Source organism: Protomyctophum parallelum (assembly GCF_964188405.1).
Source record: "Protomyctophum parallelum genome assembly, chromosome: 6".
Classification (NCBI taxonomy): Eukaryota; Metazoa; Chordata; class Actinopteri; order Myctophiformes; family Myctophidae; genus Protomyctophum; species Protomyctophum parallelum.
Window position 1 is genome coordinate 34,153,220 of NC_139701.1, and position 24,486 is coordinate 34,177,705.

At 42.9% G+C, this 24,486-nt stretch overlaps 1 protein-coding gene across 1 annotated transcript in view; it reads right to left on the bottom strand.

Moving 5' to 3' along the window:
- LOC310859941 (contactin-associated protein-like 4) overlaps positions 1–16,511 on the bottom strand; it is a gene marked incomplete at both ends in the record, with an annotated part of 126,483 nt that extends 109,972 nt beyond the window's left edge. Inside the window, 2 exons of the mRNA XM_083766708.1 lie at positions 6,188–6,298; positions 14,909–16,511. Coding sequence (XP_083622834.1) covers positions 6,188–6,298; positions 14,909–16,511 — 1,714 coding nt within the window. The remainder of the gene's footprint in view (positions 1–6,187; positions 6,299–14,908) is intronic.
- Between the last annotated feature and the right edge of the window lie 7,975 nt (positions 16,512–24,486).

The following is a 24,486-nucleotide window of genomic DNA, read 5'->3' on the forward strand; positions in this document are numbered from 1 at the left end:
TCTCTCTCCCCATTTCCTGTCAATTTACTGTTAATCTGTCATTAAGCATTGACCTCCAGTAACCTCACCCCAGAGGTGACTAGATTAAGCCAGACTAAATCTAAATCTAAGATTTTGAAACTTTTAGTGTTTCTAGTAAGACTAAATCTTAATTGCCCAGACTCTTCAACAAAGATGGCGAAAGCAAACATTCTTTGTTCTGTACTTACATACAATAGTATGGTACAAAACACTGAAGTCCTTCAACCAGAAACCTAACCTTAACCTCAATAAAACTATACCTAAACCCAACCCTAACCTTAACCTCAGTAAACTTAACTTGCCCGGTGGCGTGGTTATAAGCACAACCCGTGTAGGAATTAGTATGTAGCTGTTTTGCATGTGTGGATCCATGGGAGACTGCATGTCCAACAGTTCAATTAACCATTCATTTGAAATGACGCATATCAGGTGTTATCCCCGTAGAGGTTTGGTCATGCCTGATCATGGCTAAACGAAACCAAGGGTCGGAGATACAATAAGTACTCGATCATGGACACGCAGGCAGCACCAGGCCCAGTGTCCTCTCTGATTGAGCACAGCAGTTCACCCAAACGCATCAAATCATAGGCACATATTGATATTGTATGCATGCAGCTACAGGAGCTATATCCAATATCATGAATACTGTAAAAGGATGCCAGGGCCAGCGCAAGGCAATATGGTGCCCAGGGAAAAATAAGAAAACGTTACCCCAGAATTCCCAAAACGTGTGTGATAAAACACATTACGGCTGAGCTACACAGAGTGCGTATATGCATTTGACGTGCACGCAGTCCATGAAAATAATGCACGTGCAAAATGCTCCTGGCTACACCAGATCTGTTGGCGAGCGCAGATGTGTGTGGGAAGACAGAGCCCGTCGGCTCTATATAATCTCTCTATATATTATTCATATAATCTCCATCAATATCATCTATAGGCAGCTGTCAGTGTGCATAATGGTGGTGGTGTGCATTGTGGTGCTCTTTTGATCTTGGTTGCGGATGCTTCTTCTGTGTTCAGAAATGTGTGTCTGGGGCACGGTGGCACAGTTGGTAGTGCTGTCGCCTCACAGCTAGAAGGTCCTGGGTTCGATTCCCGCTCGGGACGCTGTGGGTGCTGGCGGCGTGTTTCCTCCTCCGCGTAATCAGTGGCCATACCCGAAGGCGGGGTTGGCGAAAGGGCCTTTCTGTGTGGAGTTTGCATGTTCTCCCCGTGTCCCCTAGGGTAGGTACCCTCACAAAAAACATGCAGTAATCCTGGTCACTAAACTGCCTCCCCCTGGCCAGCCGGGGCGCCTGATGGAGGGGAAAGGAACTGGTTGGAATAACGTGTTCCTTCCACGCGCTACGTCCAACCAGGGAAACTCCCCCCTGTCAGGTGTAAAGGAGCAACTTGGACACTCAGGCATGAAGGAAGCATGAGTTCAAGTCCGTTGCTCTCCCCTTGTCCCCCATATATGGGGACTAGGTTGGTGGAGGGTGTGTAGAGCCCAGGATCACATTAGATGATTGACACAGGTGAAAAATGGGTTACAAAATCGTGGGATAAAAAAAATATATATATAAAAAAATAAATGTTTGTCTTTAAAGCCTTTTTTTTATGTTATAGAGCCAACTAACTTGATATAAACATATTTACCCGTGAGTGGGTGCATAAAGTGTGGCTCTTCGTGGTGCACAACCAAAACTGATATATTTAATAAATTGTATTGGAGCAGATGAGTGTGCGGGTTTCTTTTTTTGTTTCCATTGGGATCCTTCATATTTTATAGATATCCACATTTTGTATGTTGATGAATTGAGTACATTGAGTACCCCAATGGGACATACACTTTGGGAGACAATATATGCGAGCATGGGAGCATATGCACGTAAAAAAAATATAACCGATCAGATTTTTTTTAGCATGCGTATCCGTGGCCTGCGCTATCCGGTGTAGCCAGTGCCACCATCATTGACATACATTAAATGACCCAGACGACTAGGGTAACGTTCCGGCAACCTCTCCCTATTTCCTGTCAGTCTAATATCAATAAAGGCATAAAAGACCCAAAATAATCTTAATAAAAGTAACTGTAGAGCAATGAAAGAGAAACAAGACAGACAAGAATAAAAAATAAAATCAGGTCATATGGAAACGCTAATCCCCTCACACCGCCTCCATCTTTTTCTTGCACTTTAACACTGTCTTACAGCTACTGTATTAACATTACTGGACTCCACAAGGGAGGCTCAATTGACCATATGCCGTCCTCAATTGACTATGGACCGTGTCCATCTTGCCAGCAAGATGGTAACTAGATGCAATTTCCCATTGACAGCCCATTCATCCAAACAGAAAAGTCCTAAACGTCAAACTCACCAACATTGTCAGCTGTACGAAAAGCTTGATGAATTATCCTCTTTCTATCTGCAAAGTGTTTGTTACATAAAAATCCACTGTAGACATGTTATGAGCTACTTCCCATCAAGAAATTCCTTATTTTTCTAAATGTACCACCCGTTTCAAATTTTCACATAATGCAGGAGGCAGCAGGACATTGCTTTACTGATAACGAGCGCTTCCAAACTCTGACACTTACTAAAAATAATAATCTGCAAGGAATTTCTTGAAAGGAAGTAGCTCATAACATGTCTACGGTGGATTTTTATGAAACAAATACTTTGCACAGTTTGCAGATTGAAAAAGTATAATTCAAGCTTTTCGTAAAGCTGCAATGTTGGTGAGTTTAACATTGTTTAATACAATCAGACAGGTCTTTTCAGGGAGAATCGGAGGGGCAGGGGCGGTATTGCAGTCACTGTACCGCACTGTTGTGACGTACTGAAATGTAATGTAATGCAATTCACTAATTTTCCAAAAGAGGAAGAAGAGGAAAAAAAGGCTCAGTTAAGGTATCAAATGCTACGACCAAATTGTTGTCCCAGTCCAGCCTTGCAAGTTGCCCTCCTTTAATTGACACACCTGCTCATCAATTGGCATCACCAGGGACCGCACCATACACCAAAGCGTCATGGCTACAAGCATACCGTAATGTGTTGGTACAGCATGTTTTTAAATCAAAGTCCCCCGTGGATATGCCATACTATAAGGTTTATTTTAAAAAGAAGATTGCTCTGATTATTTTCTACAGTAATGGGTTATATGGGTTATATTTCAAACAGCTCATTATTATTCAGTGTACGGTTTTCTAAAGACTGATCTGGATCAGGTCTAAAGTATGCTTGCTGACAGCAATTTCCTTTAACTTCTTTTCACTCGACTTAAATAAGCAAGCCTTTTGCAAAAGACTTATAAAACATAGAAAACTATTGAGATTTAGATCAAGTAAATCACTGTGCATCTTATAAAAGATCCCACCTGCACAAGTACATTTAGGATTCAAATAAAAACATTAATAGCGTGTACCTATGCGTTACGCCCCCCTAGTGAGACCTTCCACTGTTGGGTGGAAAGAAGATGTTGGCTTGACGGCCCGGGTATCGGAGGAGACCTGAGGCTTTCTTCACCCTCCCAATGACTGATTGTGGGGGTTAGCAGAGATGGAGTACTTGTAGAGAGGCTGGGGAATTGGGAATTGGCTATACTAAATTGGGGAGAAAATATTTTTCGTTTTTCTTTTGTCTTGAAGGGCCATGTTATGCACAATAAGTCTTCTTAATATGTCTGCCCACGATCTCTGTGATTTATACAGTACGTTTGTTTACCCCACAGTCACTGATACTAAAATCGAATGTTTTAATTTTAATTTTTCTATGAATCTGTGACTTGACACGCATACTGTTATAAAACGAAAATAAAAAGATTTTGAAAAGAAAGAAAATAAAAACATTGAGTGTTTGCATACAGCCGGCCACCAGCAAACAGACTAGGGTAACTTCATTCTGCTGGCTAAGCATGGGTTAGTTGGTCGACCCATTATTATTGTGTCAAGGGGGAAAAAAGCATATCCCACATTCCCAGCTGGTTCTATGCTTTGACACTCAGATCAACTGCCGAGTTTCACAAAAATGCATAAAGCAGCAAAACCTTTGCATCCAAAAAAGCTCATAAATAATCCATGACAGCCATTTTCTCAAAGCCTCACATCAATGTCCAGCGCAGTATTTCATCATTTTTCATTTTTCCATTGTAGTGGACGACTTACATTCAGATTTATTCCCTTGGTAAGGGGAAGTGGCCTTGTGAGAGTCAGTGATGTACTATTCCAATAATAACTCCTAATATATGTACAGACAGACAGAATACCATACATGGGTATACTACTAGCAGTATATAGCTGTTGTGTTGTGTTGTGTTGTGTTGCATTGTTATGTATTGGCTTCTCTCTCTTCACAGCCCTGATATTGCCAGAGAGCTATCCATCTATTTCAATCCAAAGGAGACGTCCCTTTGATGTTTTGTGCTCAGTGGTCTGAAAACGGCCATAGTGTGACTGTGAGGAGCTTTCTGCACTGAGGTGACCAGTAATCCATCCTATAAACCACAGAGCAGAGTATACTCACTCACAGAGGGGAGATCCGGCTGAGGATATAAATCTGGATTGAGCAGTGATCAACGCAAGCCGTTGTACAACCTAGGCCCAAACCGGGAAAGCACCATTTTAGATTTTAGCTATAAAAAGTCGAACAGATATAGAAGCTCAAAGCGTGTCATGAGCTTGTAGATCTGATATTTTCAAAAACAATCTGGATAATTTGTGCAAATTCTTTGAATTTATAACTACACACACATACACATACATATATACACACACACATATATATATATATATATATATATATATATATATATATATATATACATACATACATGTCCTCTCTCTGGGGGGGAGGGGGGTACTACCTGTGAGTGGGCAGTGTTGGCTGATGAATGAATATCAACATCCTAATACATCCTGATACTGGGGGGCCAAATTATGACAGGCAATTCCTGCTGTCAAAATATGACCCCCCCAGTCAAAAAAACACTTTGAAATAGACACTCATGCTTTCCAAGGTGTGATTTGTGATTTTTTTAAGAACATTTTTAACTCAAAGCTGGGGTCCCTGGAACAAATTTTGAGATGGGGGTCCGTCCGCTGCCACATTTTTCAGAAAACGTTTGAAGACATTTAAGGGCACAGGATGGAGACTGATTGCGGTGTCAAACCTGGGAAATTCTGGGCAATTTGTTCAAGGGACATTCAGTGGTAGAATTGTGCACAGTAATGTGCTTGACATTTACAGTGAGAGTCATAACAAACATTTGGATGTGTATTATCTTTGAGCAGATTTCTCCAGATGAAAGGATTACTTTAGATAAGATTCCTGTAGGGCAAACAAAAGACTTTGTTTTGGCCCAGACTGTTAATATGTGCTTTAACAACTGTTTGACATTTTCCTTTGTTGTTTACCGTTTAAACAACAAAGGAAGCTGTTTAATTCATTTACATCTTTAATAAAGCCTGTCGTTAGAGTATATACTGAACTGTTTAATTGGTCTCTGTGTTCATAGCCCAGCTGGAACATGAATGATCCTCTGATGAATTATCCTGCCCCAATAATAGGATACAGTTTATGTTTTTGCTCTGAGGTTATCATTGTTGTTGTTGTTTTAGTTTTTTTTTTTAACCACAATATTTATGTTTGGTAGCACTATGCTTTATTTCATCCTATGGATCATTACAACAGAAAATATTTGAGCATCCAAAAAACCTCTGTGGACATTCCATATATTGATACGTCGGCGTATGAGCATACTTTTGCCTCTCCTGTATGCTGTTTAATTGACGCACCTGACTGGAATACATTATTACTATGTAACAAGAACACAATCTACATTGTGTCATGTATTTTTTTCTTTGTGTGTGTGTGTGTGTGTGTGTGTGTGCACCGACATGCGGAAACAACGGTCGGCATGCGGTCGGACATGCGCTGCTCCCGTGCTTGCGGTCAGGGTTTGAGGTAGGTTGTCGGTCTAATGACACTCGGACCAAAAGTAGGTCGGAACTAAAGCCTGCACCCGTGTGTGTGTGTGTGTGTGTATAAAGTGACCAACATATTTTTTTGCTTGTACTGTACTAGACATCGGTCTAGGTGTATGGTATAGCTGTATGCAATCAAGCTCGCCATGTTCTGTATTTGATCCATGGATAGGATCAGTTCTGTAACAAATTCCTCACCTTCTCTTCTGTTGACCTTAGCGAAGCCCGGCCCATGGCTGTTGGACAACTGGGAAGAGCTTCTGAAGAATGCTGGAGGTAGACCAGACACCAGTGGACTGTCGCATACCTCTGTTAACAAGTCAAAAACAAAAGATGAGGGTTAATGGTTGAGAATCACAGATCATTTTTGTCCAAAACGTTTTGCAGTTGCAGATATTGGAGATCTGGCATGTTTAGCCCATTGACTACAATTCATATTTAGCATTACCGCAAACTTTGTTACCGCAAATTTTCCCGAAGCAAACAATGGTTTGTTAACTTTTCGAGGAAACCATTGGATACCATACATTTTGGTACGGTGTGAAAATAAATTTCCAGAGACTCGAAACTTGCTTAGGTAGATAATCCAACATGAAAAGAAATCACTCCAGTGTGAACCGAGTGATCCAACTCCCAGGGTTTTCTCATTTATATAGGCCTGCATCCGTCACCCATTCTTGCACTGACTCCAGTTCAGATCCTCATGCCAGGGTTTTCTCATTTATAGAGGCCGGCATCCATCACCCATTCTTGCACTGACTCCAGATCCTCATGCCATGTGTTTCTCCACCACCAGTGGTGGAAAGTAACTAAATACATTTACTCATTTACTCGCATTGGTTGTGGATTTATTTGAGGCTGTCTGAAGCAAAGTGCCAATTGCATAATGCATTCAGAGAATATCAGTGTGGCTTATAGGACAGATCTGGCCGATTTACCATTTTGCAGGGCTCCAGAGTCCAGATTCCAATCAAGATTATGATTGAACAGGAGAGCGTGTTCATCATTACACCATTTTTTTGAGAGTGTGTGTGTGCGTGTGCGTGCATGCGTGCGTGTGTGTGTGCGTGCGGAGAAGGAGGCGCTGCCTGTGAATTGGAAGGTCACCAGTTCAACTCAGTGGCCCGTCCAGTCAAAGTGTCCCCGAGCAAGACACTTAAACCAAATGACTGACACAGCTAACTGCCCTCCCCATGCAGCTATCAAATGTATTTATTTTCCTTCTTTTCTTTTTTTCTTATACACTGCAGTAAAAACGCAGTGCTGAATAGTATACAACAGTAGCATATCAGAGTTGTGGAGTTGTGGGTGAAAATTGTCCCTTGTTTAGCCTGTTGGATGAATGGATCGTGGTGTACGTCCTGAGAGAAAGAACAGAACAGGTCCATTAATGAGACAAGCTGGCTACTCAGAGACCGGAATCAGTTGTGTCAGAGGAGACCTTTTCATGCCTCATACACTTTGATGTTTATTGGTGTTATGACACATTCTGGATTGCAGTTAAATATGCACGTACACACGCACGCACACACGCACGCACGCACACACGCAATAATGGTTTGCCGTGGAAAATGCAAAATAATTTCACATAAGTAGCACTGCAGGTACCTTTCAGAAATGTATTAACTTCAGATGCAGCATGCATTCTATACTTTCCATGAGTGCATTAAGCTGCAGCATAACGCCTCCTACTAAACCTCTAATGGATGTTATCCACTACTGAGACAAGAGGTAATTACTATAATTCACATTTAATTCAGCTCTTGCCCAGAGCACGTACCATGAACATGACTTTAGCTTAGATTACTTGTCAACATTAGTGCACATCGTTTCATGCAGCAAACTACTTCACCTAGTCATGTCTATAAACCAAAGCCTGTGGACAGTTTTTAATAGCCTGTCAGCACAAGGTCAATCTACTTCATTCTACACTAGTTGATATGTTCTGTACTGTTACGACAGCAACATCAGCTCTCCTACAATTTCCTCCAAAATGTTACACTGTGATGACTTTTCTGTACATATATTTCAAGACATCTCACAGACTAATATGTTATTTCGTATAATAATAAATAAATCCTGAACATTAACCCCCTTGAAATCTTGTCAAGTCTGGGATGTTTTGCCCCTTGACTACTAATCATGGTATTTGACATTATACTTTCGATAATACAACACATATTTTTAAGGGGCCAAACCCAAAGGGCTTGGCCTGCTTTCTTCTTCTTCTTCTTCTTCTTCTGCCAAAAATAGCAGTTCTGGCTTAACCGTGCAGTCGGTTAGTAAGTAAATTGGCCAAAGGGTGGCACAATAGCTCTCCCTTGAGAAAGGAAGGGAGCTACTACTGGCAGTAGAAAAGGAGAGCAGGAAGATCGGCCTCAAGCTCAATGCCAAGAAAACAAAGGTAATGACAGTCAACACCGAGGACAAAACCATTTCCACTGCAGACGGTGCTCGAGCGAGTCGAGGACTTCAAGTACCTCAGGGCCTGGACTGCCTCAACTGAACAGGATCTGAAGGTTCGGAGAGCACTTACCTGGAAAGCCTTGCACGGGATGAGGAGAGTGTGGAAATCAGATATGGGAGAAGACCTTAAGCTACTTAAGTTCATAGCTACTGTGGAGTCAGTACTGCTGTATGGGGCCGAGACATGGACCTTTACAATACAACAGGAAAAATCCCTGGGTGGAGTGGCACGGTGGCACTGGCACAGTCGGTAGTGCTGTCGCCTCACAGCTAGAAGGTCCTAGGTTCGATTCCCGCTGGGGACACTGTGGGCGCTGGGGGCGTGCTCCCTCCTCCCTCATCAGTGCCCATACCCGAGGTGGGGTTGGCAAAAGGGCCTTTCTGTGTGGAGTTTGCATGTTCTTCCCGTGTCCCATAGGGTAGGTACCCTCACAAAAACATGCAGTAATCCTGGTCTCTAAAACCACCTCCCCCTGGCCAGCCGGGGCGCCTGATGGAGGGGAAAGGAACTGGTCGGAATAACGTATTCCTTCCACGCGTTACGTCCGGCCGGGGAAATTCCCCCGTCAGGTGAAAAGAAGCAGCTTGGACTCCTCATGCATAGAAAGAGGCATGAGGTCAGAACGCTGTCCCCCCAGGTTGGCAGTGGAAGTGTAGCGCCCAGGATTACATTAGATAATTGGCACTGGGTGAAAAAACTGTGTTGCAAAATCGTGGGATAAATATTATGAAAAAATAAGAAATGTGGACCTCTATGGGGACCTACCACGGGTCATGGACAAAGTCAGAGAGAGAAGGATGAGGCTGGCAGGGCACTGCGTCAGGCACCCAGAACTTGAGGCAAGTAAATTGACCCTATGGGAGCCAACCCAGGGCAAAGCCAGGAGGGAAAAGAAGCGTACCACCTATGTAGACGTGCTGCGGCATACATAGGCGTACTTGGCTGACAACACAGGAGAGACTAAAAACAGGAAACAGAAAACTCTTGCAGCAACTAACTATAGCACTCAATTGAAAACGCGAACTTTGAACAGGCATAGCTCATGAACCGTTTGAACGTCAGCAATACAACTTCGATACACATATGCGTCTCCTCATGCCGAAAAACTTTCGTGTTCTGACTTTTGACCTCTGACCTTTAGATCTCCCACAGTTTTTGAGTGGTGCAACCACTCCAAGGAACAGCAATGTCCGTGTTCACCTATGGGACCACCTATGTGGCGTTAATGAGCACCAGTGGTATGACTATGAGTACCAGTAGGGGCGCTGTTGTGCCAGAAACAGAGAGAGAGAGATAGTGCTGCACTGTTGCCTGCTAATATGAGAGTGAGAGAGAGAGAGAGAGAGAGAGAGAGAGAGAGAGAGAGAGAAGGGAGGGGGGAGAGAGAGGGGAGTTGCACCACTCAGTTCACACGGGTGTGATTTTTATTATATGAATAACAGTTAAAATCTCTCTCCTCCCGGGATCTTTGATAAAAAATTATAGTACAGGTTTTATGAGCCAATGAAAATGGCAGTTTTATGAAAATTCTTCTGCACCTAATATAAATGCAGAGTCACATGTTATGAAACTTTACAGTATGGTAGAGTGTTATGCCAAATGGCACTGAAACCAGTCTTCTTACTCCAATTGGCCAAAGTGGGGCACTATAGCAATTGTTTGAAAAAGAAAACTTTGAACAGGCATAACTCATGCCTCGTTTGGCCAAAAGCTATGGCACTCGTTTACACATGTGCCTTGACTCATCTGTCACTTTGACCAGTAGGCTCGCAGCTCGCCCCCAGATTTTCTGCCATTTTGAGAAGTTTGAAAAACAATTTTCTTCCCGGAAACGTTCTACACACAATCTATGGACCATTATCTGAAATCCCAGTGGGACTATACGTCCTCTCTGGGGGGGGGGGGGGGGGGGGGACACTACCTGTGAGTGGGGGGTGTTGGCTGGGAGGAGGAGTAGGACTAAGGCCCTATATGTCCTCTCTGGGGGGGGGGGTACAACCTGTGAGTGGGGAGTGTTGGCTGATGAATGAATATCAACATCCTAATACATCAAGATACTGGGGGGTCAAATTATGACAGGCAATTCCTGCTGTCAAAATATGACCCCAGTCAAAAAACACTTTGTTTGAAATAGACACTTGCATGCTTTCCAAGGTGTGATTTGGGCTGGGAGGAGGAGTAGGACTAAGGCCCTATATGTCCTCTCTGGGGGGGGGGGGGGGGGGGGGGGTACTACCTGTGCTTTCTTTGTAATGTATTAAAGGGCAGATTTATTTTGAGAAGTCTAACTGAAAATAGTCCCTGTGAAAAGAATGTTTCACAAACTGAATTCAAACATCCATGACTTCTTAACAGTGTCCAACAATGTTTTGCCTATTATTGAGGTAAATTCAGTAATATTGTAGACCTAAATGACAAAATGGACCAAATGTAACCAAACAATAACAATAAAGCCATCAATGGTCTAAAATGTTTATGTATGATATATACAGTAGTCAATGACAACGTCACACATTTACAAGGACATCAATTTCAAACTGTGTGATACTGTACATAAAGCACATAGAAATGCTGTTGAGAGGTATAGTGGCCAAACACTCTTTTCTGACTATCTCCCACGGGGCTGATGAACTCAGCACACAGACTGTGGCTGATGAGGGAACAGGAACACTCACCTGGAGCACTCAGTGGGAGCAACTGGAATAAGCTTCGAGAGGCGAAATGAGAGGACCAGCTCACCAACCAACCAACCAAGAGATAATGTGTGGCGACTCTGGCGAGAGACCAGCTTCATGCTGGACATGAGGAGCATGTCAGGCTTTTCTCCTTGGTGGAGTTTTGACATTTAAGAATTTTGTCCCATGAGTCATGACCATGTGAGCAGTGAAGCGGAAACGTAGATGGCTCAGAGCAAAATGGAGGTAAATGCTGTACACCTGTTACATACACAACCAGTGAACCTAAACGTTGACCTGATTGTGTAAAGCTACACCCTGTGGTATATTAACACTTAGACCATAATTCACGCCAGAATTTTTCCCAGTTGAGCTCTTATTTTGAAAAGCCACATTTCCAGACTTCCGGTAGTGAACACAAACTAGTTAAATGGGTCCTGGACAACTTTTGTTTACCAAATAAACCACCAAATAAACCTTGTTTTGATCAAAAATGCCATCTGGGACAAGGAATAGAAGATTCAGGCGATTGAAAGAAACCGATAGAATGTGAGAATGTGTGTATCCGTAATGCCGTAATGCCAACATATCATGGGTAGCAGTAGGTGCCTTTTGATCTCTGGGTTTTCTTCTTCTTTTTCCAGGTGCTTGGAACATGAGCTCTCTTAGAAGAATCAACAAATCAATAGGGATAGGGAAAATGTAAAAATAATTAAAAATGTAAAGTAAAAATGCTTTTAGAGGGACTCAATAGAGGCCCCATGCGATTACAATTTGGTGCCGATTGTATGTTTGCCCCACCCACACTCTGTTGAAGCCATTAACCTTCTTATAAACCCCAATGAACATGTCTTGATCGATTCTTGATTAATGTATTCTTTGTAAACAGGTTTTTGTTTTGTTTTTCTGAGTGAGATCAAAGTCAGTAACATGTTGCAAGCACTACCTAAGATCCTATACCACCCAGACGCATTTGTTTGTTTTTTTTAAGGAAAAAAATGACTTTAATCTTCCATCAAATACGTTTAATCGCTGTTGCTACTGCAGACTTCGCACACGAATACAGGAGGGAGAGTGTGTGTCTGTGTGAGAGAGAGAGAGCGAGAGCGAGAGCGAGAGCGAGAGCGAGAGAGAGAGAGAGAGAGAGAGACAGACACAGCCAGACAGCCAGCCAGACAGTTGCAGAAAGAGAAATAGTCAAATAGAACCACTCTACTCTCCTCCAGCTTATCCATCCATCTACAGCGTCCAATTTACCTTTTTACTGAAATAACACAGCACCCACAGAGGCTACAATGGATCCAAAGACCCTGAATGCTGATGAGCACCATCCATCACTTGAACAAACAACAGCAGCAACCGCAGAAGCTATAAAAGTTCAGAGCCGTGTAAATGCCCCTGACATCCAGAGCTTAGTGTTACTCACTATGAGTCTTTCTGAATTATTTCATCTTTCAGGCCAGTGCGGAAGACAATGAGGCCCAGTGCTTGGTTCTGCACCAGAGGGACGGGTGCCAACAGTCATCCTCAAGCAGAGAACAGCATTATCTTTAGGAAATTGTACAATCGAAATGTGAACAACTGTATAACTTGACCACAAAACACCCCAGCCGAGAGCCCTCTCAATTTAGGGAAGCCCAGAGATCAGTTGCTTCTGCGATGGAGGCCAGACTATAAAATACAATGGTAGTGAAAACAGTGCAGAGCAAATGGAATTGTCTGAGCAATTCAGCAATTAGGGATTAATTCCCAGTGGATTTGTGCTATAATTTGAAAATGTAATGAGTTTTATATGAATTACTCGAACATTCAAAATGTTTGAAATTAGGGTCCAGTAAGTTGATATGGTAGTTATTTCTGCTTAATTTATGCTGAAAATAATAATAGCTGAAATAGCAGGTCTGTAAGGTCACAAATCACAATATGTCGCATCCGTGACGCATTTTGCTTACGTAAGTAGAAAATATGATGAATATGTAACATAAAACCTCAACTCAGAAACAGTCAAAATAAGAAACTAACTGAATCTCAGGGAGGAGAGACCAAAGGAGGAGTGTTAAGTCGGGCTGCAGTTTGACGACATGCTTTAGAACGGAAGGTGAAACAGGATGTGCATAATTGGCTCTACATTCATAGAGCACATACTATTATTTATGTATTATTTATCCATTCCATGAATTATTTTGCTCCGTTGTGCAGTTTAACACATTGACTGCTACCATTTATTGAAAAATTAGGATCTAATTACTGCCAGCATTTATTGAAAAATTAGGATTTAATACTGCCAGAATTTTTTTAAATTTGAGCTCTTATTTTGAAAAGCCGCCATTTCCTGTCAGTTAGCAGTATAAAAGCAGTTGAAAGAAATGGATAGGCGATCTAAGATGGACGATCCAATGTTGTGCTAACAACACAGCTAGCTAACAGGCTAACGTGAGTAGCATTATGGGTCGCTCGACCGAATGCACCGAAAGTGCAATTGACTGAAATCTCAGTCAATGGCAGTGAGCGTCAGTATCAAAATTAGGCTTCAATTGACAAAGATCTTTAATAGTAAATATTAGAAATAAAAATAGGCTCTCATAGACTTCCATTGTAACAGGGAAAGTCTCAAAGTCACTCTTTTAGCACATAAGCGAACACAACAAAAGCTGATTCTGACAGGAATCAGGAAAGCTCATGTGGTTTGAAATGGCAGTTTTACACACTCTAAACGCGTGAGGAATCACCAGGCTTGAAGGTCTGTCAAGAGGAATCAGGAGGAAAGCAAGGTCCCTTTGTTGATCTTTATTTAACGTGCACAGCAGTACACGGATGCTGCAGCACGCAGGCAGGTCTCCCAGGCAAGCATGACCATACAAGCACAGAGTTACAGTTTATATAGCAGTTTAGTCCCACCCACAAGGTGGACCCAGAGGCAGAACACAGAATCGATGAATTGACCATTTGCTTGCAGATACAGGAAGATGGGGGGTGGGAGGTGAGAGGGGAAGGGGGGGGGGGGGAGGGACAGGATGAGAAGGAGTGAGGTGAGAGGGGAAGGGGGGGGGGGGGAACAGGTGAAAAGGACTCTGTTACTCACAGCATGGCTCAGAGCTTCAAAGCTCGTCTAGACTAATTCAGTGTATTCAAATTAGCTTTAATGAGTCTTGATGGAAATTCCTCGTCAAATCCTTCCTCTTGTTAATTAAACAACAGCTTAATTAAACAATAATTGTGAATTTTCCATCAATATCAAAATAATACATCATAATACATTTGAAGAAAATACATAAAAAAATAGGAGTACTTGTAACATATTTGAGCTAAGCAAAAGAATGACAAGGGTTTTACAATCGTGACTGGACAATCAAATAAACCAAGAAATCCCTAAAAATGATACTAATACAGTACCCTGTTGAATCAATTTGACCTGTATTTAGCACAGCAACATAACAAATAAACAGAAAACATCATATTTCCAAACAATCTTTCTTTCCAGGTGGTCGAGTGATACCCACACTTTTTTTTTTTTTTTTTTTGTAGGGGGAGGTGTGTGTGTGTGTGTGTGTGTGTGTGTGTGTGTGTGTGTGTGGTTAGTGGAGCAAATGACAGGTAGGACAGTCCTCCAGGGGGGGTTGTAATGGGGGCATAACCTGGACCGGCGGTTGTAGTCTTGTCTGGAAGCGTAGTCCCTTCCTGTCCACTACCCCCAGTGTCCAAAATCTTCTTCATCCCTGTGGTCTCCCTCGGATGATGAATGGTAGACTTGTCTGCGTTGGTCATAATAGCCCCTACTGTCCTCTCTCTGCAGATGTCTTCTGTTTTCGTTCTTGTCGCAGTCTTCTTCTTTGTCTTTTGACAGCATAGTGACAGCGCTCATCATTGCAAGCTGAAGGACTTCGGCCTTGTTTTTATCCTGTTTCTTCTCTTTTTCGTTCATCTCGTTTTCGACGTCCTCTGCGTGAGTTGCATGCTTGATGATGTCGGCCGGATCAGCTGTTCTGTAGCCAATGAGAGATTGTTTCACTCGCTTAGAGAGTTTTTCATGCCTGTTGTTTATTAGCTGGCTGACCAGGAAGGCTTTGGCAAACGGGTCGTTCTGGTCTTTTCCTCCTCCGTGGATGAGTATGGATTCCTCCAGGCGGTGGCGGAACTGACTGATCGTTTCATCTTTGCCCTGTTTACAGTTCTGCACTTCAGTCAGATTTAATATCGTTGGGAAGAGTGTAATAATCTTCTCACACACTGCATCCACAGCAGTCATGTATCTGCGATTGTCCTCAAATTGTACAAGGACAGGCCTCTCATCTTGATACGTTTGGGCGACATCTAGGACTGCTTGCATTTTTGAAGGTTCCATATTCTTGGCACAGATGTCAAGTACTTCTTTCATTGTAGGTCTGTATGTACGACAAAAGGCCTGCAGTTCTTTAGTCCAGCGGCGTCCTCCCACTTCAGTAGGCGTTTTCAGTGTAGCTGCGTATTGGCCTATGTCATCTGGAGACCACAGGCGTTGCACCATCATTACATCGCCGTGCGGATTGGCTACTTCTACCATGGGGCACTGTATGTCAGCCAGCAGTATGTTGTCCCCGTCCTCCTGGTCCATCCATGGGTAAGAACAAAGTTCACTTGAGGTGGGCACCCCGCCCGGCAGGCGACAATACTCTGATGCACCCTGTGCACGTCTCGCTGTCCCAGGCCCTCTTCTTCCCTGCTCATGTGGCGGTGTGCTGCCCTGGGTGATGATGACACTGCTGCGATGGGGCCCTGTCCCCCCATGGCTGCCAGGGGTGGACGGATGCACAGATGGAAGCAAGGTCTGTGGTTTCCGTGTCGTGTCCGCATCGTCACTGTTGGCCAGCTCCGGGCCAGGGATGCCAGTGCAGGATGGACGTCGGCTCTTAGCAGTGTCATTGGACCGAGCGGAGCCTTCCTTGTGTCGAGCCTCTTTCAATAGGCCCAGTGCAGCGGATATCAGGATTACCGCTGGAGTAGACAGCTGCAGGCCTGCAGCAACAGTCTCCAGAAGGCTGAGCACAGCGGACACCAGGATTGGCGTTGGAGTCGAGGGCTGTAGGCCCGTAGCAACAGTCTCCAGAAGGCTGATCGCAGTGGACACCAATATTGCCGTTGGAGTAGAGGGCTGTAGGTCTGCAGCAACAGTTTTCAATAGGCTGAGCGCAGCGGATATCAGGACCGCTGCTGGAGTAGAGGGTTGCAGGCCCGCAGCAAGAGCCACAGCCGTCCGTTGTAGCTGGATGGCAGATTGACCGGCCCGCATGGAGCCCAGGCAGCCCAGGTCCAGGGTCTGCTGTGGAGGAGACAAAGGAGAATTCTGAGGAGCCAGTGGCCCGCTCTCTTCCCTCAAAGAATCTATGTTTGGAAGTTCCCTCATATGACTCTCCCGTTGTCTAAATTGTGCTTCCTCCATCCACATTGACAATACTTTCCTGTGGCGGTCACATCTGTCAAGTTTGTGCGTTTTAACTGACTTTTTCTTTCTCATTTTCTTCTCAGCTTCTCTTAGTAGTCGGTCTAAGTCAAGCAATTTTTTTATACTTAAAGAGCCTTGTTCTGGGAACCCCATCTGTTTCCACTCATCAAGACAGTCTAATGCTTCTGGACCATATTTTGCAACCATCCCGCTCATGAGAGGAGACCATCTTTCTTTGTCTTCTGCCACTGGCGCACTTTTCTTATTACCCATACTGGAATATAAATGCTTTACAATACATACACAGCAATCTAGTCTATGTAACACGGTAGTCTTTGTGCTACAGCTTGACTTAATGCAACACGATATCTTTATGTTCTTATCTGAACAAGGTGTCTTTGTGTTTACAAACTTGACTTAATGCAAAACGCGGTATCTTTATGTTTTCTTTATGTTGTTTCCAACAAGGTTAACAAAGTGTCTTTGCGTTTGCAAACTTGGCTTAATTCTTTTCTTTACTTAGGCTAGGCTTGCTGCTGTATTTTGAATCAAGCATACTTGACTATTACAATAGATAGGTTGGCAAAATATGGTCTTAGAATTTATAATTAGCTCTTCAATTGTCTGAAATTTGGAAGATTCTCACCGTTTTTTAGTGTAGCCACAGGGTTTTTTTTTTAAATCCAGGCGTTGAACTCCATTGATGCAGCCATGATTCTTCTGTCCTTTTTGGAGCGGTTCGTTGACGTCAGTTGTGGCTTGATCTTCCGGAGCTCAACGACACAGGATCCACACTTCTAGACACCAAATGAAATGGCAGTTTTACACACTCTAAACGCGTGAGGAATCACCAGGCTTGAAGGTCTGTCAAGAGGAATCAGGAGGAAAGCAAGGTCCCTTTGTTGATCTTTATTTAACGTGCACAGCAGTACACGGATGCTGCAGCACGCAGGCAGGTCTCCCAGGCAAGCATGACCATACAAGCACAGAGTTACAGTTTATATAGCAGTTTAGTCCCACCCACAAGGTGGACCCAGAGGCAGAACACAGAATCGATGAATTGACCATTTGCTTGCAGATACAGGAAGATGGGGGGTGGGAGGTGAGAGGGGAAGGGGGGGGGGGGGAGGGACAGGATGAGAAGGAGTGAGGTGAGAGGGGAAGGGGGGGGGGGGGAACAGGTGAAAAGGACTCTGTTACTCACAGCATGGCTCAGAGCTTCAAAGCTCGTCTAGACTAATTCAGTGTATTCAAATTAGCTTTAATGAGTCTTGATGGAAATTCCTCGTCAAGTTTTATTTTTAATAAAAAATGTCAACGTTGTCTTGTTTTGACTAGTTTGTGTAGAAAGAAGATCCTGCCTATGCGAACTTCTGTTCGCGTCGAGTAAAAAACTATCTGATTGGTCCAAATCTCTTGATGCATATTATTGGAATGCCATGGATGTAAACAAACGTATTTGATGTCGTCCGCCTGTCGCTAAAAAACATACACAATGGACGTGTTTGAGGGAGACAATTTAGAAGACACTTTAGGAGAAATGTCTGGGACTGCTCGTCTGCAAGGCTGCAGTTGGGTGCATCTAAAACAGCGTGGCGACTTGTTTACAAACGAAACCTCGCAAGACCGTGGTACTGCTTCTCCGACCAAAATAGTTACTTTATAAATCTATCAAAAGACGAAAATAAAATGGCATGAGTTTTCTGATGTCATAAACTCTCAGAATCAGCTTTTGTTGTGTTTGCTTATGTGCCGTTCCCCGTTACAATGGCAGTCTATGAGAGCTTTTTTTTATTTCTAATATTTACTATTAAACTGCACAACGGAGCGAAATAATTCATGGAATGGACTAGTTTGCTCATAACAAGGTAAGAAAACAAACGCTCTGTCTGAGGTCCACACATGCTACAGCAAATAAGCAAATATATTTATTGACACTGCTTAACCATTTTCACCAGCATTGAAAGCTTGACCAGGATCCTTACTTAGTAACGTGGTATTTGGCCAATACCAATATTGGGTGGGACTTAGCGAACGGCTAATTCCCAAAGTCCTAACCTTACGCCAAATGTCACTCTTCTCCTCTCTTTGAGTGCTGCAACAGCTTTTTCTAATAGATTATTTGTTTTTATTCAATTAATTCAAACATAAATAAATACAGTTTTCATCTGTAGTGGTTTGCACCAAGCTGGGATCGAACCCAAGTCTCCCACACGGCAAACCGCCCCCACAACAGACCGTGTTGTTGTGGTGGCGCCTTGTCCGGGGCACTACTTAATATAGTTTCAGTGGCTGTGTGAAAGAAGTACTTTGGCTGTGAACTCGTTAGGTAGTCTCTCCCTACTTGTCTGTTCTTACCGTCTCTGGGCTGACACCTTTGACAGGAGAATGGAGATCATCTGCCAGACATTGAAACTGCAATCACAGCAGCTATAAGGCGGTGATCACTCCAACTCCTGCTTTTCCAAACTGTCCCGGTTACTATACTGTATACACCATCCGCTCTATGACATATTTCTTTACCATTGTCGCGGCATACAGGTTGGGAAACACTGGTCTATGGAATTCCATGACAGCCTTTCGTTTGCACAGCAGCTGAGAAAAAGACCATACTGAATCAATACACATGAGCAAAAGAAGAATTTACTTATAAACTTAATAATAACTTATAAACTTACTTAATAAACACAATCTTTGATTGTGGAATATCACATCAAGAGATGGAGAAAGAGAAGATGAAACGGGCAGCCAAATAACATCACTTTCACTTGGCTTGAGTGCCAAGCCATCTATCATGACGGAACAACCCAACATCATTCACTGTGAAATATGACTTCTTTCAGCAGATTTCAAAAGAATTGCTGCAAGCGACATGGCTTTAAGTAATGACTTCAGGTACAAGACGTGTATAATATCTGATAAGCATATCATTAACGGATGATGGCTACTACATCATCTGCAAAGCCATGATGATGACTTTGCAGCTGTCATCACTGACAAGACATTTAATCATATGCATATTGTACAATGTTCTCTATGCACTATCAAATAATGAAAACGTTTCTGAAAATCCTCTCGAGTCTAGATGAGATGAATTGACATACTGTGTAGAGTAGACTATGCATATTGTGTATATCCTTGACATCTGCCAATACACCACTATTTCGTTTTCTACTAAATGTGATGTTTCTATCCATGTACATCAGTTCAAAGCAGACAGACAGACAGACAGACAGACAGACAGACAGACAGAATGCTGTGATAACGCATCTTTTCCTTTTGAACACTGGAAATAATATCTGCCAGTGAAGTGGGAATAATTTGACTTGCTTCCAATGCTCTTTCACTTTTTTTAAGAGCCTGATATTATGTAAATGCAATAATGCACCCCACCTTTTATGAGATAATAATGGAGGGATGAAAATTTGTTCAGCCCATTGACGGAGGCAAACTGAATAAAAAATTAATGACTTGCACAAAGATATTCTGGCAATTGGTGGCCCACATACGAACGCACACACTTGCGCATGCTTACGCACACGCACACACACACACACACACACAAAACCCACTGAGGGATGAAATGGGAGAATGAGCTGAGTGGCAGTGCAGGGCTAAGCAACAGAGGGAGACTCTCTCCAAAACTACTACTCCTCCTCCTGTCCTACTTCCTTCTTCCTCATTCATCACTTTTATCCTTAACCTTCATGTCCCCTTCACCTCCTTCTGCTCCACCTTCTCCTTTCAAGTCTCCCCAACTGTCCCTGTACATTATATAACTTCTCCCTCAAACTCTCTCTCTCCCACTCCTAACCCACAAAGCCCTTTAACAGGTCTTTAAAATAATACCTCTATGATTCACCACAAGGTTTTGGCTTTGATTCAACAGTGTCCTGCAGTGTTAAATGTCAGCTTCAGTCTGTAATGCCAATGGCCCTGCATTGTCACAGATCACTGGCCATGCTGCCAACGATTTTGATTGTAAGATTTTGATCCCACGGTAAAGGGTGTGTTCTGCATGCTGACATCAGATATACTGTACATCTATTCTTTTTCTTTATCTATTCTGCTGACCCCACCCATGTCAAAGTATTTAGTTCCAGGGACCCCCAGAAGCAAAAGATTTGAGCAAAACATTTTCTTGAAAAATAAAAAATGGTATATTCAAAGATTTTCAAGATCTACATCTTCATATCTATACCGCTAATAGTGCGGCATGAAGTGACACACTATTTTGAATAGCCGAAGTATAAAATATGGTTAAAGTGGTTAAAATAAATGTATTGTGAGTTGTGATGCTTTCCCTGGTTTTAACCCATTTAGGACTGAGGCCTAAATGCTGTAGATGGCAACAAGAACCCCAAAAGTGGTTCCCTTCCTGCCCTGCATGGGTTTGGGTTAATGGACAGTGATGTTTTAGCAGGGGAAAAATGAACAGTCAGCTCCCTCTGATTTAGAGAGTGACAGAACATCTGAAGGGACCCATCCTTGACCCATCGATAAGTCACTAAAGACAGTGATGTTTGATGAAATGGGTCCCAGACTTCTGCCGGGACAGGGCTTGAGCAGATGAAGAATCTAACAGGTCACAACCCCAGATGGATGGGCCGCAGTTCTGACAATTCCTCTCTCTTGACTGGTTGTCCCTGGGCTAACAAATCTGCATTCATGACTGGCAGCACCGAGCTTGTGCCACCGGGCCTCCGCTGCCTTAATGCAACCTTGACTTCATCAGATATCCCGTTCACGGCTCCGCCTCTCCTACTACTGTACACACGCATTTTCATAAATGACACTAAAGATGAAATGTGAGGGTGATTTATCCTTGGCTATTTCAACCTGCCTACATCCCAGCTCTCGTGCAGCCCACCCTCTCGGAACGCATAAATGATAGTGGGCTAGGCGGTGAAATGTCTCACTCATTCACACCAAATTGATTTTATTCAGTGGTTTATGCTCCCTGAGAACAAACAATGAGCTCGTTGAAGAAAAATACATTATTTAAGATGGAGCTGGCAATGAAATACTGTAAGTGCTGGGGCCATGCATTCGTTAAAAAAAGAAATCAGATTAATCCCTGTCTGTCTCAGGGTTGGAGATTGATTCCCTAAGCTTAAAGACCAAATCAATTACCACTAAATGTATCCCCTCAGCATCAACTAACTCATTTTCCACAATCTGAATAATCAACAATTGGAACCACTTCAAAGTTACCCTGCAGTTCCATCGGCTCATTCACACTATAGAGAGATCATAGATTAGGCTAATTGTCACCTGACATTTGTTGTGAAGCAGTATAGTCACCGTGTTCACAGAATACTGAATGCCAAGCGCTTTCAGTTTATGAATCAAATGTTGCTCAGGTTACTACTCTAGTATCTTCCACCACTTTTACTGCCGTAAAAAGAGTAATTGTAGATTTGAACTACTTTAACCATTATTTTATATTTTGGCTATTAAAAACATAGCCGATATACAAGGTCGACAAACTATTGCATTGATGAAAAAACAAGAATGATATAATTGCCAGCTGAAGCAAGCTCTCATTTATGAACCGCTATAATAAGTCTCCCATTGGCTTAGGAGGCAGCCAATCAGGGCTAGGTCACTATTCAGGTCGCTAGTAGAGGTAGATCAACATGTTGTCCAGTCGCTTGCAAAAAACATTGAAATTTGGAAATACAAGATATATCTACATGACAGCAACGATAACAGCAGACAGCTTTTGTCTCGCTTCAAGTGTCCACAATGCATGACTGGGGCGGAAGAATGGTAATGTTTTGGACTTGCAAATTAGACCTTTAAGTAAAGAGTTCCTCTCTGTAGAGACTAGTGACTGTGACTCATTCCTTATCTGAGGCGCACACACACACACACACACACACACACACACACACACACACACACACACACACACACACACACACACACACACACACACACACACACACACACACACACACACACACACACACACACACACACACACACACACACACACACACACACACACACACACACACACACACACACACACACACACACACACACACACACACACACACACACACACACACACAGAGAGAGAGAGAGAGAGAGAGAGAGAGAGAGAGCAGAGAGGGAGAAAGAGACTCAGTGCATTTGGAGTTGAATGGGAGAATATGGCATAAATCATCATCATGATAAAGATCCATTTGTGACTGAAACATGATGATGACTGATCCTTGAGACAGTGGGAGAAAACAACAGTGTGCAGACTATTGTCTTTGACTTTACATGTATGCTGATCTTCCATTCGCCCTGCATCTGATTATACCGTAAGAGCAGATGTGCCTGGTCTACGTCACTGGTTCTCATTTCATGTGTATTTAGCCATTTCATGTAGAATGTAAAAATAACCTGTCTCCATGTGTGGAAAATGGATTAAATGGACTAAAGCAGAACTCTGAATAAAGGATAATAACACTGTTCTCCGGCAACAGTGAGCACAGGCTGCAAACTTTAATGCAGCAGAACATCAGGAAAGGAAGGAGGCACAAAACTTGGCATGTTCATATAAAAATCACACCCTTGGAAGTGCGGGCGCTCTTATCATCGTACATCATCATAAGTCATCTCATTCCGGCCAATCACAATTTGCGTCCTCACCTTCGTCATCAATGTTTGTGGTACGCAATGTTTGTGTTCACACAAACACTCAAAATTGTCCATTCATTGTCAATAGGCAAGGCAGGATTTCAGAATATGTGCTTATTTAAAGTCCTGAAGGCAAATCGTGTTAATTTATGGCATACATGTTTTCTAGGGGTATTAAGGTCTGCTGAATCCAAATCTGCTGTTTGCCAATGGCATTTTAATGTTTGTGTAGGACAAAGTTTGCTCACACTCACACTCACACTCACACTCACACTCACACTCACACTCACACACACAAAAAGCTGGACATACGACATTTCAGTCAGGCTGATATTCATCTGACCTCAGATGCATGAGTATACAAAAAGGAAGGTTAAAAATAAGCCAAGGCAGGTGGTGACAATGGACATGATTACAGGTACACAACCTTGGGTATTAAGGGAGATCCAATAAGGAAATGCACACTCTTGGGGGGGTGGGGGGTACATAAGGAAACTGGTCATATTGTGTGTGCAAGAGAGTGCATATAAGCAATATCATTATCAATAACAAAGTCCATCAGAAAAAGGAATGTCCCCCACCTTGCTCCTGTATGTATATAAAGTACAATGGTAATTTAAAATCACCAACATGTTCTACATCTAATTCTTCCTACTTTCTTTCTGTCATTCTAAGGTTGTAACCTTAATACGAAATCATTGCTATGTAAACCCATTTAGGCCTGACGTCGAAATAAAAAAAGTCTTCTGAAAGAATTTGCGCCCTATGAGCTTGTAGATCTGCTATTTTTCAGTAGCTAAAGTATAACATAATGCTTAGTTAAAACACCAAAAGGGGATCCCATCTAGAATGGGTTAACATGGGCATTTTCAGCAGAAGTCTGCTTCATATTCATGGGCGGATCAAATTTCATACACATACGCATACAAATGCATGTGTTAAATATAAGTAATTTAACTTAAAATAAAATAGAGAAATGAATAGGTCCTTGAGCAGCTCCACTGCAGGCGTTTGTTAAATGCTCTGCTTAAGGGAACCATTAGCCCCTCTCGGAACCCCCTGGGTCAGCCCAATCCGAACCGAACCGGGCTGACCCGTAGGGTCCCTGTGCGGTGATGTGTTTTCGTATGGAAATGATGGAACGCGGACATAAATACCTTCGGTAACGTGGTTTCTGCGCTGTTTGAGGGCTTCTGTTCGTTTGAGGGCTTCTGAATGTGTGAACTCTAGTTCACAACGTACACCGCTGCGAATTCTCCTGTGCCACGGAAGCCGTTAAGTATTTTTAATCTATGTTTGA